The 19,808-nt window shown below is 43.1% G+C and overlaps 1 protein-coding gene across 1 annotated transcript in view; it reads left to right on the top strand.

Annotated features, from left to right (window-relative positions):
• The window catches only part of exoc4 (exocyst complex component 4), a 100,549-nt gene that overhangs the window by 57,728 nt on the left and 23,013 nt on the right, over positions 1–19,808 (top strand). Inside the window, exons 12-15 of the mRNA XM_034525984.1 lie at positions 3,895–3,997; positions 4,586–4,702; positions 17,053–17,189; positions 18,218–18,373. Of these exons, the coding sequence (XP_034381875.1) occupies positions 3,895–3,997; positions 4,586–4,702; positions 17,053–17,189; positions 18,218–18,373 (513 nt within the window). The remainder of the gene's footprint in view (positions 1–3,894; positions 3,998–4,585; positions 4,703–17,052; positions 17,190–18,217; positions 18,374–19,808) is intronic.

The following is a 19,808-nucleotide window of genomic DNA, read 5'->3' as shown; positions in this document are numbered from 1 at the left end:
TGCAGATAGAGATGGATGATGGGACCCCAACCCTTTCCATTTAAAGAAGCATTTGTTACTCTAGGTTTAGTTTCCAGTGGGAAATGAATTCATAGCTGCTGCTATAAAACATCTTTGTCTCTTTTTTAAAAAAAAAATCAAACCTTTGCTTTCTCTGATTTATCAGAGAGCCATGGGGATGCAGTGGGTTCACTCATTAGCCAAATCCCTGTTGGTATTAATACATTATGCCATTAAAGAATGTTATTTCTTGAGGCACATACATACACATAGGGCATGGCATCTACAATTATCCAGCTCCAGACCCTCGGCTCTGACATCTGTTTCCTAATGACAGATAATTGCATGCTGTCAAGTGCAATCAACAGCAGTTGCTGCTAAGAAACTGGGTTTGGAGTGTGACTGGTGCGGCCATGTTGCATCCAGGCGAAGCACTCTGAGAGGAGCACGGAGATATTAGGGCCAACTCCCTCTGAATCTGAGTATCTATCAACCACTCATGTGGTTAAAAATGACTTTCCCATACAGCAAAACTGCATGTCATTTACTGTTGGGGAACGTATTATCTACCGAATTACATTTGCATTTGCATTCACAAATAAGTTTGATGAAAGTCCATGTTTGGAGGCGGTCGGGGGTGGATGGATGGGTGAAACACCAGGTCAAATTCATTCTACGTTTTTTGTGTCACCAATGCACTTGTTGTGCCTTTTGTCAAGAAATAAGAATCTTCTGTGAATTTCCATAACCTTACCTGAGCAACAGGAGGAATGGCACTCTGTCACTAGACACTGCATAGAATCAGAAGGATTACTGGATCAAATGTAGAGCGTCAACTAGCCATTATTTTAGCCAGTAACAAAAGCTCTATATTGTCAAAAAGATCTGCTCTGCTTCAGTATCTTAGTTTGATTAGTAACACATTATTTATGTTATTTTTGTGTTACTTTCGTCAGTAGCACTCATATTGTAATTAGTGAATCAATTAGCACCAGCTTCTCAAACGCCGTCTTGGTCTTCTTGTCCTTTTTTAATGATATAATTGGAATTCCCTTCCTGTATTCTACGCCTATCTTTGCTGCACGGCAGTCTGTGTAAATGTCTGCCACAGTATTTTTAGGCCAGTTGGAAATATGTGTGTGTATGTGTCTGAGGGTAGATAAGCAGATTATTTAAGGTTATTACGATTTCACACACAGGGGCGACTCCACACTGTGACGTTGCCGCTGTGTCTCCGCAGCGCTACCGCTGCATCTCCTCCTTTGCGACTTGGCCCACACTTCTGCTGCGTACAGCTGCCATATGGTGGACTGGTGTGTTTTGTTATCACCTGGCAATGCCACTGGCATTATTAATCGGGTCCAATTATAACGGCTGCACAAGATGAAGCGAACACCGTTACTGAGTTCTCCTGGTTTTCGAGAGAATTGAAAGCTCCTGTTGCGTTTGTTGACGTAACTGAAGGCCTGCATGCCATTTGTGGTTTAGACTACCGGTACTGTTGAGTCGGCTGTTCTGTACTATGGTGCGCCTGTGATGTGAGTAAGGCCTTTAACTATACAACTGTGCCGTCATATTTATTCCACTAGAATAATAAGTTGGAAATATGTGTGTGTGTGTGTGTGTGTCTTGGAGGGCGTTGCCTGCCTTTTAAAACTTATAATAATATACGACTTTCTGCAAATGGCCTTGTACAGCCTTTGGTGGTTTGTGATTAATTTTGAGTTGAGACAAGCTGATGGCTTCTGTGTGTGTGTGTGTGTGTGTGTGTGTGTGTGTGTGTGTGTGTGTGTGTGTGTGTGTGTGTGTTAACTTGTTTGGTGTCATTTGTTATCGCCGCCGTCATCACCACCAGAAGCTTTTATTCACTATGCAGTATGTCACGCCATCAGCGAGGAGCATTTGGAAGCTGTGGTTGTAATGATAATGAGCCGGGAGAGACGTTCTTTCAGGATCCATTTGGAAATCTTTGAGCTCTGCTGCCCCGTGTTATTTACACATTTGCATTTTAACCAGCCGTACGACTCTATATTCCAAACAATTCTTCGGAATCCTCTCAGGAAACCTTCTGTTTGATGCGTGTTGCCCTGCTCACAAACCATGTACTCCTTAAAAATGTTAATTCACTGACAGCGTGCGCTTTGGGTACGCTAGCCGTTGCCGGCCCCAACAGTCCTCTTAGCCCAGTTACCTCGGCTAAACACCCATGGGCTCGGTATCCCCGTGAAGGGGCCCGCGGCCCGGCTCCAGATGGCGGTCTGGATAGACAAAGCCGTTTTACTGCCTCGTACCCTGCTACATTACTCAAACGTTATCACCCATGCCTACAAAAATCCATCTGTGCTCACATGCTAACTTGAAGAATCCGTCATCTTGACACTTGTATCGAAAACAAAGACAATAATGACAGCCGGATCAACAGAACTCAGAACAACACGATGCACGTTTAAACTGGCAACGTTTGTCCTCCGATACATTTTTGGAAATGAAGTTGTCAGCAGAAAAAAAAAAAAACTTGTAAAAAGGAGGAGAGTTTAAGTTGTGCTCCGTATATATTTACACAGAGAAGCTTTATATCGGGGCCCCATTGTTTTTGCAAGCGTGACGGTTTTAATAAGAGTTTCTCCTACTTAACGTTCTGTTGTGGTGGAGTTTCAGTGGGAATCAATGAAGGATTTCGAATAGGTTTAGGTTCCTCGCTCATTCTGTCTCTCTCGCTCACTCTGACACACAAGGATGCACACACACTCTGTTTCTCATATAAACACACACGCATTCGCTCACACACACACACACACACACACACACACACACACACACACTTGCACCAGCTCTTGCTGACTAATTGGGTCCAGATGCTGAGTGGTGTTTTTGATGTGGGCCTGTGCCTGCACATGTTTGTATGTACATGCAAGCTTACCTTTAGCCAATCAATCATCCACCTCCACTGGTCTGTACTTCCTACAAAGGTTGTGTGTCCCTGGTTGTCTGCAATGCTGACTCCTGGTTCTGACTCCAACTGCACACACACTGTTTCCAAGCAATGGAGCCGTCCTTCTGCTTTTTTTTGTTTTAACAACGAAATCACCACAGAGTCATCTTTTGCAGCTTCTGTATTATTGTCGGTTTACGTCCTCAGTTTTTTTCCGATTTTCTCACGTAAACCCCTTTTCCTTTTTCCCTTCCCTCTCTCCGTCGTTCTCGTCTATACGTTTAGGCCATATATATTGCAGCACTTGTAGGTCAAAGAATTATTCTGTGAGGAGTTTGATTTATTTGTGCTTTTATATGTGCTAAACGCTTGAGAAGGCACTCGCTGTTGCATGGTTTGCCCTGTGGTGTGTGTGTGTGTGTGTGTGTGTGTGTGTGTGTGATACGAGGTCAGTGACCAATGATTCTCTGACAAACGAGGTGTGAGTGTGCCTCTACCCAACCCATACATTACTATCTGACCAACCAGCAGCTTTCTGCCCGAATTAAGAGAGCCAGCCTGTTCTACATCACTAATGCTGTAAATAGCCCTGCTATCTGCAATTATATAGTTGACTTTACACATTACTTTGCAGAGAAGCTGCCCACTGTCACTGCTGCTGCACACACTCGCATTGGGGAGACGGTACAACAGAAATCTTGTGCTAATAGCATCCAAGCAGCTCCTCTGCAGCTCTTTTACAATAACTCAAAGACATACAAAGCTTCCCAAAATGAGTTTCCACGGCAGATCTAACCCTTCCAGACGCCGTTGGACCCGTCGATGCAAGTTTACTGTGTGGCTGGTCACAGGCCTGTCTCATTGCTCCTGTGATGACATGACACTGGTGGATTAGCCTCCTCCGCTCACAGGTGGTTATGATGTTGGTGTATTCTAAATATCTGTTTGTGTTGACACCTCAGGTTCATTCAGGAGATAGAGATGAACATGGGACCGGGTCAGGCCAAGCAGTGCCAACTCCGAGCCTTCCTAACTTACTACATCAACGACCTCTTCCTCAACCAGGTTAGTGACACATTGCTGCCTTATTGTCTGATTGAGTGGCATGTCAGCAGTTAAAGCAATGCTTTCGATTCACACCGGAGATTTCCAAGAAAATAGCTTTTTTGGAAATAACAAAATCAGCTGTTTGGCGCTGTTAACACGAAATAACAGACTGGTGCTCACTTTATGTTCAAAACATATTTTTATAGTTGGTTTTTGAAAGTCACAATCTGTTCTTCTTACTTAATCGCTGGAACTTGTTGTACTATATTAGATTGCTGTAGCTGTTTAAAGTCAATTGATCAAGTGTGTGTGTGTTTGTGATATACATCTGAATATATAATAAAACACCCCTGCATCTCTTCATGTGTTGTTTATTTGGTGTTAGAGCTGCTTTAGTCGAACAAATGTAAACTTTTACTTTATGCTCCCTCAATTTTTATCATAATGAATTGGCTTAAACAATGTGTTTTTCAGATGGCCATTTGGAGCTGAGAATTGTTTTCCATCAAATATTAGAAACTGCTTTTGAATTACAGATACTTTTTTGACGGGGAGAATGTTGTCACTTTTGGAAAATGTAAAATAATATTGTCTCTGAACCATTAGGTGCGAACAGAGATCAACAAGGAAATTGAGGCAGTGAGCAAGGCAGCTGACCCTTTGAAGATCCTTGCCAACGCTGATACCATGAAGGTTCTCGGCGTCCAGAGACCCCTCCTGCAGGTGAGGAACCTGCATCATATACATTCTCAAGACACCAATATCCTTAACACGAGGGGGAATTAATAATAAGCTGTGCAGTACAAGGCTCTTCAATACAACAACACAAGCTTACAACATTTCAATCAAGAGACTCAATAAACAGCATCACATGGCATTTTGGGATTGGACATTGATTGCACAGGTGTAAATGACAGACGGTAAACAGCTTTTACCTATTAGTGACACAAGTACACACACACACTCATGCACACACACGTATGTATGTGCTTTTAGAGAGGCTAAACAAAACAACACTTTGGCACCATTTTCCCTTTGTACCCCTGTTCAATGGAGGAGGGCTCTCTTGAGTACGCTCACCTTGCAGTAGTCTGTGATCTCAATACGTCCAGGGGCAGACACACACACACACACACACATACACATACACACACTTTTTCAACCTCTCTCTTTTGCTCTCACATCATTAGGCCCGCCCCTACCTCACAAGATCATAATTGCAGCTGAAATAGGGCTTGATCTTTGAGTTTGCAGCTGTTGCTAACTGGTGGTTATATAACTAGACACAGACACTGGCGCGCACACACACACTCTTGGATCTACCATTCGCTGTTTCCCAGGAACATTTTCTTAAGAAAGCAAGTTTCTTATTACAATAGCTGAGAAGTCGGTGTTGGCTCAAATTCACTCGTGTCACACGCCGTGACTGTGTCACCGCGTGGTCACACCAGCAGCCGAGGGATACAGCTCGGCTTTATTGTGCTTGTGCTTATTTTAGAGATGTCTTTCTGAAGGCTGCAAGCGGTGTATGTACCCACGTGAGAATAATTTTTCAATTTTTCCCCTTGGAAATCGTCAGTTCACTCAAACCGAGTGAACAAGTTATATTTCCTCCCTTATTTCTACTGGTATTTTTCAAAGTAGATTTTGTTTTTTCCTGTGCTGATGGGTTCCACCTCTATGTGCTGTCACCCCCAATACAACAGAGGTGAACAGAATTCATCTGTTCACCAGAATTCATCTAGATTTCAAGAAAACTATCCAAACAGTCCAAACTAAAACTGTTCAACTTCATCTCTGAACTAGAAACTGAACCACACATTAACTGATATTGACTCCCTCATTGACTGCTCCACATTTAACCACAGGCTCATCTAGCTCATGTTGGCAGCCTTTCTCCTTCAACACACGCTCACGGCAGGTTGAAGATTACAGCAGTGCCGAAGTAAAGATCCTGACAGTTGGCAAGATTTTCTACGTTTCAGTTGTCAGATAGTCAGAATGTTTGGTATTGTAGGGCACTCTGTCTGCAATATTGTAAAAAATGCATGTTTCTCATGCACACGCACGTCTGTGTCTGTGTATGTGTATGTGTCCATGCAGTTGTCAAGGAAGAAAGTGTGTGTGTGTGTGTGTGTGTGTGTGTGTGTGTGTGTGTGTGTGTGTGTGTGTGTGTGTGTGTGTGTGTGTGTGTGTGTGTGTGTGTGTGTGTGTGTGTGTGTGTGTGTGTGTGTGTGTGTGTGTGTGTGTGTGTGTGTGTGTGTGTGTGTGTGTGTGTGTGTGTGTGTGTGTGTGTGTGTGTGTGCGCGTGCGCGTGCGCCAGAGCCTTACTGCCTGTGTGCCTGGTTTTCTCACAGGGAGGGAACAGCGGTGGCAGATCATTACAGAGAGAGAGACCGTGGGCGTTTGGAGTTCAGCAGGGTTTGTTTACGGCTTGGGCCCCTCCTTAACGAGCAGTGCAGCATCTTGCTAATTATGCTGCTGTGGCTAATGAGCCTTTCTGCTGATAGTGGGGAGTGCAATAAAACACTCCTTTTGTTTGGGCTTTTTGCCTTTTTTAATTGGGCTAAATAAAAGAGCTTTGCTCTCTTCTTCTCCTGCCAGTCACATTCCAGGGTCAGGATGGCATTCGTGTGTTATTCAGTACTTTTTCCACGTGTGTATTTGTGAGTCTGCTTTGCCACCTGTGTGCGGTGTTGTTTTAGGTCTCCAATTTAAGAGCCTTCCCACCGTTTGATGGTCTTTATCCTCGGTGTCACTGTTGTGACAGACCGCTCGCTTCTTTAGTCTGTGGCTTTTATTCATTTAGTTGTCATGAGTGCTTTTGTTAAATGGGGTTGACACCTTTTTATCCTGAAAGTATAAACTAAAGTAGTTTTTTTTTTAACCGGGTTGGCAGAAAGAAAGAGCTTCTAACTGGCCAGGTGGTGAATCTACCAACTCTTTGATTGCAATAGATAATTAAAGATTATAGTGACGGTACCATATAATGGTCGCTAGTTTCCAATAATGAAGCAGGTGTGTGTGTGTGTTTGTCTCTTTGTGCGTTTGTGTGTCCACATATGAGAGCTTGAGTGAGCATGTTCCTGTGCACACATTAACTGTATGTGCTCCGTTTAAGTGCCATGATGCTCTCTGTGCCAGGTGCTATCAGAGGGAGACACACACCGCTGGCACCCGAGCCAGCGTGGTTGACGAGAGGGAGAGAGCTCAATATTGCTACAGCACATTAAACACACTCTCATACACCTTGGCTGGAGCCACATACGGGAAACCATGGGGGGGGGGGGGGGGGGGGGGAGGGGCGGCACATTTTATAGACGCATCTGCTCTCTGCAACCACTGAAGCACAAGTTGATGATGTGTGCAGCAGTTTAAATTGGAGGAAGACATTAGCGTTTAGCATGTGTGGTTCGTATGTTCTCGAAGAAAGTTGATGAGTTTAGAGCCAAACAGAAATGTAATATTGTACACGCAAATGCCACTGCACATAGACATATTTTAAAGACTCATTGATACAGAGGAAGCCATCACTCTATTGTTGCTTTAACGTAAAAGTGTATCTGCCTGAAATTCAGCTTCTAACCCTCTGTTGTGTTATAGGTTTACCTCTGGTCCATTTTTTCCCCCTCACAACATGAGGAGAATATTTATAGATGCATTAACTTTTGGAATGGACCCATATTATTAAATACATTTCATGTTATATGAATTCTCTGACCTGTCTGTTATCATCTCACCATGGCCAAAATGACTTTGTGGAAACACTGCACAGGAGTCAAGGTGAATTAGGTTTGCCTAAACAGTCCATAATAAGCAATACACATTCAGTCAGGGACGGGGTACAGGTAAACTAATATTAGCGATATGGCTAATTATTGCCTATCACTATGCACCAGCGGTGTCAAATACTGTGTTTATGTATCATGTACATATATTACTTAATAATGATATGGTTATGAGCCTGTCGCTGGCTATATATTGTCCACTAGGAGCATGAGATAAGAGCTGACTGGGACAGTACATGGTTCAGTGGGAGAGGTTAACGTCCATTCATGTGTCTGTGTGATAGCAGAGCCTGAGCTGATACGTCTTGGGAGGAGCAGTAGTGGTAAAGAAAGGAGAAAGGCCACCAATCCAAAAATCAGTCGTCTGTTTTTATGCTTATTTGATCTGTGGCATTATTTCTTGCCTGTTCAATGTCTCTGTTGTTTCTTTGCCTTTCATCTTTGTGACCATAGTTATTCCTATTTCATTCTTGCTTTCCTTTTTCTTTTCTTTTTTTCACGGGCTGGACTCTAACAGTAATACACACACACGTATATGCTGCTAGCCCCAGCAGGGCGATGCTATCTGTCCACCTTTGGTGTTGCCACTGATTGATTCATTTAATTAGAGTCAGATCGAGGGAAATGGAGGAGGGGGATAGAGAGATGGGGAATAGAAGTAGAAAGTAGGTGAGGGAGGGTATGGTCACTCTGCTGGATAGCTCTGCAGATTGGCTCCATTAATCTTGGTAGAACTCCCCTATGTCCCCTTTACACGCTCACTTTGTGACACACTAACATACAAGCATAGACACAATGTGCCTCGGCACAAGCACAATGAGAGAAACGCCGCAAACCTGCCGGCCGCATTTCTCCGTCCAGAAGAAGCCACCTGCGTGCCGACTCGTATTGGTGCGCTGGTGTTTGTGACGGAGTCCACGAGTGCGGAATAATTGTTTGTGTTCTGCGGTTTTACTTCATCAGCCAATACCACGCCACAATTACATTACACATCGGCCCTCTCTTTCCAGCTAAGTATCATTCAGCTTCATCCCCGGTGTCTCCAAACAATAGCCACTAACTAGTCCTTTTGTTCCTGTGCAGTAAGTGTCCCTCTATGCATTATTCATACGTGTATGTATTTGCCTGTTTTGCCGTGTTTGCATGCACACAAAAGTTGTTCTGGAAACATATATAGACTGATTTCATTCACTCTGTCAGCTGCCAGAGCGCTCCTGGTTTTGCAAATGCGTTCAGCTGCCAATGGCCTGCTAATGATGTTGACCTTTTAAATTTCATATTCACATGTAGCTTTGGGAGACGGGAGCTTAGAAACGGGCGTACACACATATGCACGTGTCAGTGGTACGTGCACGCGTGCTCTCACACCCACCGCCAGAAACCGTAATGACACTGACCTTTTTATTTGTGATGATGTGTGTAGGCAATGTTTATTTGCAGGGGGCTGATCGCTTCCTGTTGATTGGCTCTCTGCTGCCCCCCCCCCCATACACACACACACACACACACACACACACACACGCACACACACAAATATCCCCCATCAGCGCACACACACACACATACTACCGCTCCCATCAACAGAAACAGCAATCACAGCACAATACACCTGTTAGCTGCATCGACCGTGCCCAGTGGCAGAAGCAGGGCAGAGGGTGTTAGGGTGGTTTGTATACACGTGTGCTCACACACATGCCAGAAACAAAATCAAAAGCCATTCCCATGTCTATTAGTAAAAAGAGAACCTCGGCGAAACTGCACAACAGCCCTTTTAATTCTGCTCAAATATGCCTGTTCACCGTAAAATATATAATCTAAATGCTTTTCCATTTAGTCTAAATGCGTTCTGGAGCCCTCTACTACATGATCTGTCTTAAAATGGATTCTGCCGAAGCATCCTGTCGACAATTTTACAGCTGTTAAGAATTATCAAGGAATGAGGCACCTCAATAAAAAAATACCACTCTTACTCGCAGCAATTTTGTCGGCACTTGAATTGAATCCCTCCAATCTCCTTTTCCTCCACCACCAAGAGAGAAGTTGTAATCACTCAGCCAATGTGGTGGTTTCCGGAGATTATTTGAGTCTGTGTTCTCAGCTTGGCCTTCCTTGAACTGCGATGAAGTGCAGTGTCTCACACTGGTCAGATCCACTCTCAATGTTCTGAAAAGGTCAAAAAGAGGTTGTAGAATGAAAGAACACGTTTTTATTGGTTCTTCTGTCCTCATACCTTTATCCCGAATTTTCGCAGTCACCAATCCTCCAGCTCTTTAGATATGTTTGAGTAATTGTTATTATTGTTATGTTTAATATTTGATTTCTAATTTGTTTAATTAGATAAACTTTGCAGTATTTGTGTACGCATTACACTTCATCTTGTGCCAGCTTCTCTGTCTGACTGTCCATTCTTAGTCAGTGAATGAGATTATTATATATTCAAGTAATTTATTGATTTGTATTTATTGACCAGTCGGTTTCAAATGTTTTTAAATATATAGACTTATATTCACATCTGTAGGAAGTTAACAAGAGAAGATCTAGCACTTGAATGAACTACTACACTGTATGTCAAGCAATACAATATACTATTGTATTTTTATGATAACTTACTCCCCTGTTAAACCTTGATCAAGTTGATCATATTTTATTTTTAAACTAGGAAACTGATTGCCTTGAAATTATTATTATTTACTTTATATCTACTAGTGTACATTATATTTAGTTGTATTTACAACTTATTCAAACTTAAAAATGGGAAATTAAATACATTTGTTCTTTCTGAATGTTAGAAACGTGCTAAACAAGTTAGTCTGATTTAACTGAACAGTTATGTTTACTCAGTAGAATTAAGGAAACCAATTGCCTTTGAACAAAATGCCATTCGGAGCATCTCAAACCAAGGAAAAACCAAATCCATTGTAAAACATGAACTGTTACATTCCTGCGTGCATTATAAGCTTGCCATGCCTCTTTAATTTAGTAACAATGCATCAACCCAATGTTTAAGAATGATTTCTCAAGGATGTCTCTAACATTACAGGCTCTCTCTGAATGACGCAGCAGTTTTAGTTAGCTACCTTGCTGCTGCTAACTAAAATTAGCATTAACCTGCCAGGAGTTTGAGCTATATCTACACAGGAAAACATTGGCTGGCAAAACTCGGTTGTGAAAAAAGAAATATAGCTGACAAATGTAAATACTCACCTAAAGTCTCCAAAGTTTTTGGAAACTTCTCTTGTACTGCTCCACTGAGCATGTGCATAGCTGAGCTCTGCATGCGTTACAAAGTTACAAGTACAGTTTACTCAAGTCAACTTAGTAGGCAAAACCAGTACATGAGTTCTACCAGCAGGTTAGTGAGAAATAAGTAAAGTTCACTCATGTTATTAAAGTAAGCTATAGATAGTACCTTTTACAGTGTGCTCACAAACAATACAGTAGAAGAAGTCACCTTTTCTTCTACTAAATGGACTAAAATCCTGATACATTTTTGAGTTGAGCTCACCTCAAAGGCCTTTTATTCTTCTTCTCCCTTCTTCTCACCGCTCAAGGTGTAAATCCCCACCACCCACCTCCACCTGGTTATCTCACACCAAACACATCCACTCCTGAGGCTCTCACCCAGCTGCCCCGGGCCGCACACCTGCCTCTGCCTTGGAAATGTTCCTCTCTCACAAATGTGACACAGCTGTGCTTTGTTGATGCTTTTTATATCTATACGCCAGATATATATTATGTACTGTGTATGTGTGTGTGGGGGGGCGGAGAAAGCATTTCATTTAGTGAAGAAAGACAGCCTCACCAGCTGCAGCCTAAGGTAGTACAGGTTCACACCATGCAGCGCTACCCCTGACAGAGTCTCGGCTTGTAACGAGACATAATCTTTGCCTTTGGAGTGAGTGAGTGAGTTAGAGAGAGAGAAGTTGAAATGTCAGCTGTAGCACAAACATGCCCTTTGGTTTGAGAGAAGGGTTTTGGCTCTGGGCACCTGATAAAAGTTGCAGCTTGAATCTTTAGAAGCAAGTTAATTTTCGGAATTAGCTAATATCAATATTTGTGTTGCTGTGAGCACACACATTGTTGTGTGGGTTTTGTGCATATGTGCATGTGCACGTGCACGTGTGTGTGTGTGTGTGTGTGTGTGCACGTGCACTAATACAATGGCTCCATAAGGGCTTCATCTGGCACAGAGAAGAACATACCCCCCCGCTATTACAACACATTAAATGGCATTATAATATCGTATGCCGACTTTTCTTCACTCACACCTACCTGCGATAGCCAAACTTTGTTTTTGTGATTAATAATTCAAAAATAATTGATTGTAATAGTTTATAATAAATATATAAAATTGCCACAACATCTCACACCGACCAGAAGATGAACACCAAAGCGACCAATGGAGTGTTTAATACATTGACCTTTTGGGTCGCTGTGTAGAATCAAATCTGCACTATTGGGGGGTTAGCACATGTAGAAGCTCCATATTTCACCGTGTGTGTGTGTGTGTGTGTGTGTGTGTGTGAGTGTGATATTGAAGCCCATCTGTAATCAGCCAAGTGTGACATTGTCCCTCATCTCTCAATTAGAACACTTACAAACACTGCTTTAAGCTTTGCATTAGAAGTGATGATGGCGGAGGTGGAAAAGAAGATGCTTTCTTATAACAACTCAATTTTGTCTACCAAGAAGCTTGTTCTCTTGACTTCGTAGAAAAATGTTTTAATGCCATACTGGCAACATCAAAGAAATAAAATAAATGTTTGTTCCAAGTAGGTCATTTAATCATAGCCAGCCACGTTGTCTTCTAGGATTTGCTTTGCATAACTCAAGCTTTACCCCCAAACTGATGGATATTCTGCAGTCCATCAGAGGGATGACTACTTGAACTTGATTAGAGGTGACAGCTCCTGATTGGTGACTTCCAGGTCATAAACTGTAGGAAGAACCTCGGCGGGGCGGGCGGTGAAAATCTGTGTACAAATAAAGGCCTAGCAATGCGTTGAGTGTTGATGTCATAAAATCATGCATTTACATTTCTAGAAGAAGGCAGTCCAACGGTGGAGTGTTGTGGACTAATTCAACATTTTATTTTCAATGACGGCCAGGGGCTTACTGAAGGAAGGGTTCCGGGCCATGTTTTGCCGTATTTTCGTTTTTCTTTCTCTTTTTCTTTTGTGACATTATACACACTTCAGTGGACAAAATCACACCGCCTTGTTGTCAGAGTTTAAACAAACTTGAATACAAACCCACGCCCATGCACACACATACAAAGAAGCATGTGTCGAGGTTGAGCAGGCACAAGCGCGAGGGCCATCCAGTATGTGTCAGGGGAGTCTTCGGAGTGTTTCTCGACCGTGACGTTGATGAATGATCTGTCAAGACAATGTCCCACTCATGCCCAGCTCCCCCTTTTTAACCAGGAGAGGCACAGCCTGTGTGTCTCTGTGTGTGTGTGTGTGCGTGTGTGTGTGTGTGTGTGTGTGTGTGTGAGAGAGAGAAATGGGGGAGATAGGGGTTATCTTTGCATGTGTTCTGGTTTGCGTGGGTGTGTGCAGTTGTATACACGCACTGCTGAGTATGTATTATTTTGGCAACCCCTCAGTCAGACATGTGAATGGCATGGGCCCGGCATTACACGGGTCAGCGGTTCGGGGTAAGGGAAATGGCAAAGAGCATGGGGTTAAACACTCTGAACCCTGCACAACCTTGAGGGGGCAGCCCACTATTCATGAGCCGTTTCCGATTTAAACCTGAGGCCCTCAGGCCCCCCCCCCCTCACTCTTCAACCACTTCATCACAGAAAAACCTTTTAAAACAAACTGCTGTTCACACTCAACATGCACTTAGATAGTCCAGGCGAGCTTGACTAAATAAAATGCACTTCCTCTCCGTAACCTCCCTTTATCCCTAGGTAACAAAATACAGCAACACAGAATAGTACATCCATGCTAACTGTGTTCATTTTGTTCCCCGCATTCTGCTTTTTACTCACTCCATCAAAGGAAATAACTGCTTTTAGCAGCCGCTCAGTGTGGCTGTTGTCGTGATGACGTGCATTAACAGCTTTATTTCCGCTGAGGCGCCACTCCGAGTGCAAGGCCTGTCTTGTTGCTGTCATTAAACCACTAAGGCAATGACCTTAATTTCACTCTTAACAACTGCAGTTTACCCCAGCAAATTTTGAGATCCATTTGCAGGACGCGAGTCTAATTTCCCTTGATGACCGTGCTTTTTCGTATTAATGATGTAACCGAGTGGAAGCAAAGTGCAACCAAGCTCAGTTTGAGGGGTAATGCAATGCCGTGAAGTTGAATTACAAGAGAATTATGGGTGTTTCTCACATGGTAGCGCCGTATGTTGACCTTTGCGCTTGATGCATGAGCAAGAGAGAGGAAGAGAGTAACAGAGAAGCCTCCTTGGTGGATGTTTTCTCCTCTGTAACGGTCAAGAAAGATAGAGGAGACGCAGCAGAAGATGCTCCCTATACCACTCACTCTCACTCACAGCCCTCCCTTTCTCAATCTGTCCCTTGATTACTTTTTAATGATTTCTGCTGCCTAAGACAAATGGCTGTGTTAAATGAGCAGAATTAGACAAGGGAGCTGAGTGCAAGAGCATTTGTTAGAGCAGGAGTAATGGATCAGGCAGCCATTGTTTACTCTTCTCATTCTTTCACTGGCCTGCTATTGTGCTCTGTGTGTCACAGTCGAGGCGGCAAGAGGGAAGGGCCACTGTTGTAAACTCTGACATTCATTACCATAAACATATTTGCAATTTCTGTATGCCATAATGTTGAATTTCTCATATTTCCGTCGTTTTTTAATAATTAATGTCTATATATTTGAATGTGTACAATCCTAGCTATAGCAGCTGGATGAAGGCTACAATATGAAGCACATCCTGGATGACACTTGATAATACTATAATATTTATTAATTATTTTTTATCTGATATAACAGGATTTAAATGATCAGTTTGGATAGTCCACATTTGCCTTATTCGTATATATGCTATTTAATTGGTAAATTCAGTACCTGTGTTTTTTCTTGATGTATCCTGATCGCCGTCCAGTTTTCACAAAATGATTGTTGCTATGCATGGACTAAATTAATCCAGTTTGATCTATCTAAATTATTATGAAATATTGCAAAGTCAATTGGATCCTAAAAAGCGTAGCACTGTAATGGACTCCACTTATACTGACTGAAAAAGTCAGTCATGCTGAAGTTTCCAGAGCCAGCCTCTGAATCCCTTTCAACCTCAGCGTTGCTGACCCTATAATCTGACCTCCCTGGAGTAGGCAAACAAAACAACTGAATTTCCCTCCAGCAATCAGAAAAAAGTGTCATATTATTACCTCTGCATTATTACCGTAGTAACAGTAGTAGAAATTGTCAATGTCGTCATTGCCAATGCTTTTCTTTTTTCTTTTTACCGTTAAGTTTGCTGAAGGGGTTCTCAACCCTTTTTTTCCTTTTTTTTTAAGGCCCACTTCTGATAGTTAAAAAGATTTTCCAAGGGAACAAAATCATCAGAGTCAAATAATCTGGGCTGTACAGTAAATCTGTATGCCACTGTCAGATGTAATGACCAAAATAATTATTCGGTTTACCCTCGCCCACAGGGTTGAGAATAGCTGGTTTACAAAACAAGCAGCCTACACTAAGATGTGGTTATAGCTGCTGCCAGAGCTCACAGCTAGCCCTCCTGCAGGGTCTATGTATTTCGTCCTGCCCTGGCAGGCTGACAGGGAGTCAGGCATGGACAGTAAAGGGTGCTCCCTTGGCAGAGACACAGCCTTGGTTAGCACTCCATGGGCACGGGCACTGCTATGGATCATTACTCCCCTCAGTTGTGTGTGTGTGTGTGTGTGTGTGTGTGACAGACAGACAGACAGACAGATGGGGGTAAACTGAAACACAGAAAGAGCTATTAATATTGATATCATTTTTATCACATCAGGGGTCTCTCCATATTTCTGATGATCAATTACAGTCACTACTGCCCCCTACAGTCTTTTCAGACACTTAGGTAACTAGCTACAGGGCTTGAATATTACTAAAAAAAGAGTTATACTCATTATTATATTGTGCAGAGCCTGGGATTTGTACATTTTAATTGTACCTGTCTAAGATTCAGGCATCTTATTGATACCATACAGACTACATGTTATATTTGAACTATTTATATATTTATAAGCATTTGAAAAGCAAACGAGATGTTGACTCTGGAATAGATTATCTTGTTGCCTGTGTGTTCGGCTTGGTTCTGGCAGGCAACACTAAAAATCAAGCAACTGGCCTCTAGTTGCCAAAACATTCCACTCCAGTTGTTTGCGCCCACCACATATTATTTCCATTTTATTCTCTATCTTTGACAAAGCTATTATTTTTCCCATTTCACACCTAAACAATGGAACTCCGTATTAAGTTTGCATAGAAAGAACAGTGAGATGAATATTAAGAATCTATGAATGATGAATAGAAATCGCATGTTTAACTTAAGATCCCCTCTCTGTGTATCTTTGCGCGGGATTGCGCTGCTTTCTCTCACACTGCTGCTTTTGTAGTCGTAGCGCGTTTCAGAGTGAGTGCGGCAAAGGCTATCACCAGACTAATAGCAAGTTATCACTATTATTGGAGATGTAGGATGGATTGGTTAAGTGCTAGGAGCAGGCAAACTGGAACCTACCGAGTTGTAATCTCATTTAACAGCTCTTGAATTGCTCAAAGGTGTGTGTTTTTAAAAGTTTGCTCCCTGTGTGCATGTGTGAGTGTGTCAGGGGATGTGAAGCTGCTCTGCTGTTCCCGGGCCAGCTATTAGTCACGCGGGAGTGGCTAATCTGTAATGGCTTGCTGTCACGGCCCCCGCCGTGGCTCCCGGTGATGGTTGCACTGTGACAAATTCACACACACACACACACACTCATTTTCAACCTGAGAACACACAACACAGATGTTTTAAACACACCCAAATATGTGCACTCACACCGATTCACTTGCATGTAAAGAATCGTTCGCTCCAGCGATAAAGTGTTACAACCTCTGACAAGCTCTCCAGCACCCGTCATCAGTCCAGCCGCAGGTGACACATAGACAAGTGACGTTGGAGCCATCCAGTTATCGTGGCACTGCGGCAGACTGGATCCGACTGAGCACTTCCATACAATCCTCCTTTTTTTGTCCGTGCCACTTACTTCTCTCCTCTGAAAGAGAGACATTTCTTATCTAAATATAACCAACCAAACTCTCATTGCCCTCCTCCCATTTATGTCTCCAGAGCACGGTGGTCGTGGAGAAGTCCATCCAGGACCTGATGAGCCTGATGCAAGACCTGAGTGCCTACTCCAACCAGTTCCTGGAGATGGTTTGCGACAAGCTCAAAGAGTACAAGGAAATCTGCAACACAGCTTACAGGTAAAAGAAGAAGAAGGAGGCTAGCTCACCTTCATTAGGATCTGAAATCCTCAGAATTACAGCCACTTTAACGAGTTGTTTATACTATTTTAATTCTTTACAGATTCTGTAACGTTAACAAAAATGTCATTGAGGAGCTTTCTTCGGATACATAAAAGAAAAAATGCGGTCAGTTTCTCTGATTGATAAAACTGTGCCGTTTAGGTCTTTATTGCTGCAAAGCTTTTATAGAAAAACGGAGAAATATAATTGCACACACATCGGTGCTGTTAAAGGCCATCCATCTGTGCTCTCCTAGGACCATGTAGCACCTGGCCAGGTGAAGGGGGGGGGGGGTAGAGAATATGGAGGGATAGGAGAGGGAGGGATGAACGGGCCAGGAGATGCAGGAAGAGGACTGCAGACTGCTGTGAGTCCATCTGGACTCACAGGTCACCCTCAGTCTCACTGGGGCCTCGGAGTGATGAAGACGGGCCAAACCGAGGCTGCGTGTCTGTGCGTGTGCTGTGTACGTTTGTGTTCCTTGTGCATTTACACATGAACGAGACTGTGTCTGTGCATGTGTGTGAGGTGTAGATATGCGTATCGTGTACAAGGTGTTTTATGATATTAATTGCGGAACCTAGCAGTTTCTCCATCCCAAACATATCCACAAAAAAAGCAAATATATGTTGGCAGGCGGCCCCGATTTCTCTTCACGCCAAATCAGAGCTGCTGTAAAACCACTTCAATGTCAGTACAGATGCTCATGTTCAGCTACCTGACTCGTATTAGTATTTAATATTATGCAGTTGTCTACTTTCAAGGTGCACATGCTGCGTGGCTCCAGAGCAGTGGCAGTTTGTCAGAGAACATTTTAACATCCTCACTTTTTGGTGGAATATCCTGATATAGGGGACATACATTGTTGGTCTGAGTGTTACTGTTGGGCTTCCCTCATTTCAATTGATTCACCTCACTTCATGACAGAAACCTCTAAATATAAAGAACAAATTCCATTGTGTGTGTGTGTGTGTGTGTGTGGTCAGGGGTGTCGTCCAGTGTGAGGAGAAGCTCACCATCAGTGCCTCCTGGTCTAAAGACGAGGACATCAGTCGTCTGCTCCAGTCGCTGCCGAACTGGGCAAACATGGCCCTGCCCAGACAGACGCGACAGAAGAGAGAGGATGAAGAGGACTTCACTCGGTACGCTCGCAAACACACGCACACAAAACACATGTACCATTTCATAGAAATGTGTAGATGTCCATGTGTTTACGCATTCACAATGCTGTCATAGAAGAACCTGTTCTCGAACAAGCAGAGAAACAAGCACACACTATACACACACACAAACAAGCAGACGTAGACATGCACCACCACACTTGAGCAATCGCGCAAATAATCCCTCCCTCGCGTCTTTGCTCTTTTATTCGCATATTATTGAACCCTCTGTTGTTGACTAAGATGCACCCATGAAATAAGTCATGATTGCTCTTTTAAACACCCTCTATCTGAAGGAAGTAAGGAAACGAGGGAAGAACTAAATAGGAAAATATAAGGAGAGCAGACGGAGGTGGGGATGGGGGGCAGTCTTATCGAAATTGCCTTTTGAAAGTGCGCACTCTTCAGGGAACACTGGAGCTCATCGAAGCGGAATAGTAAAGTAAATAAATAAATTGGTTATGTGGCCAAAGAAAGTCAATCTGTTGTGTGCACGCTCCCTTCCTCTCTCATTCTTACACACACACACACACACGCACACGCAGACTGAGGGCTCAGATATAGCAACGGGGAGACAATAACACTGTTTGATTTGAGAGCCGTAGATGTTTTCATCACTGTGAAATGGGGATTAGCTTCTGCACGACTGGCAACCCAGTGCGTTAATGAAGCCTCATTAATAAACTACACAAGGCTGTGTGTGAGTGAGAGAATAAGTGTTTGTGTTGTCTGGTGTTTCTTTGTACCCGTTTGTTGTTCGGAGGATTTTGATCTCGCGGGCATCCCGGTGACTGGAGGTCGGTCCACATGCCATGTGTTTGCAGCACTGCTGTGTGTTGAGATTTAGTCATTCAGCTTCCCCGCTCTCTCGCCCACATTTCTTGCCAGTTACCGGAGTCAATTGTCCTTCCTAAACCACAAGCGCTCGTAAATATACTGAAAAGGGGGGTTTTGATCTCTACGTTTTTGTTTTTCCTCCCTGTAAGTCTCTGCCGTCTGTTTGTCTTCCACTTCTAAATGTTCTCCATCACCTGTTGTTTTTCTTCACCCCGCCCCCAACTGTTTAGCTACGAGCAACTTCCTCCTTTTAAAGTCACTATGTCTACACAATTTATTTGCGCACTGTAACTTTCTTGTTGTTCATCGCGGCCCTTATTCAATCCCACATCATTGTGCACACAAGCATGGGATTATTATACAACTTCACACCTCTTCAAATAAACACCCTCTGATTAAACACTTTATCAACAGATGAAGACAAACATTTGCACATCCATTACATTCAGCAATCCATAACTGTTTTATTTTATGAAAATTGTCATCTATGATAGCATTTATGGAAGCCACTCACTCTGTAGCATATTCTAGACGTTCTGAGTCAAACCAGCAAACCAACAGCTAGTCATTTTTTTTAATA

Source organism: Cyclopterus lumpus, chromosome 23 (assembly GCF_009769545.1).
Source record: "Cyclopterus lumpus isolate fCycLum1 chromosome 23, fCycLum1.pri, whole genome shotgun sequence".
Lineage (NCBI taxonomy): Eukaryota > Metazoa > Chordata > Actinopteri > Perciformes > Cyclopteridae > Cyclopterus > Cyclopterus lumpus.
The sequence above is the reverse complement of the archived record's forward strand: the minus strand, read 5'-3'. Positions and strand labels throughout refer to the sequence as shown.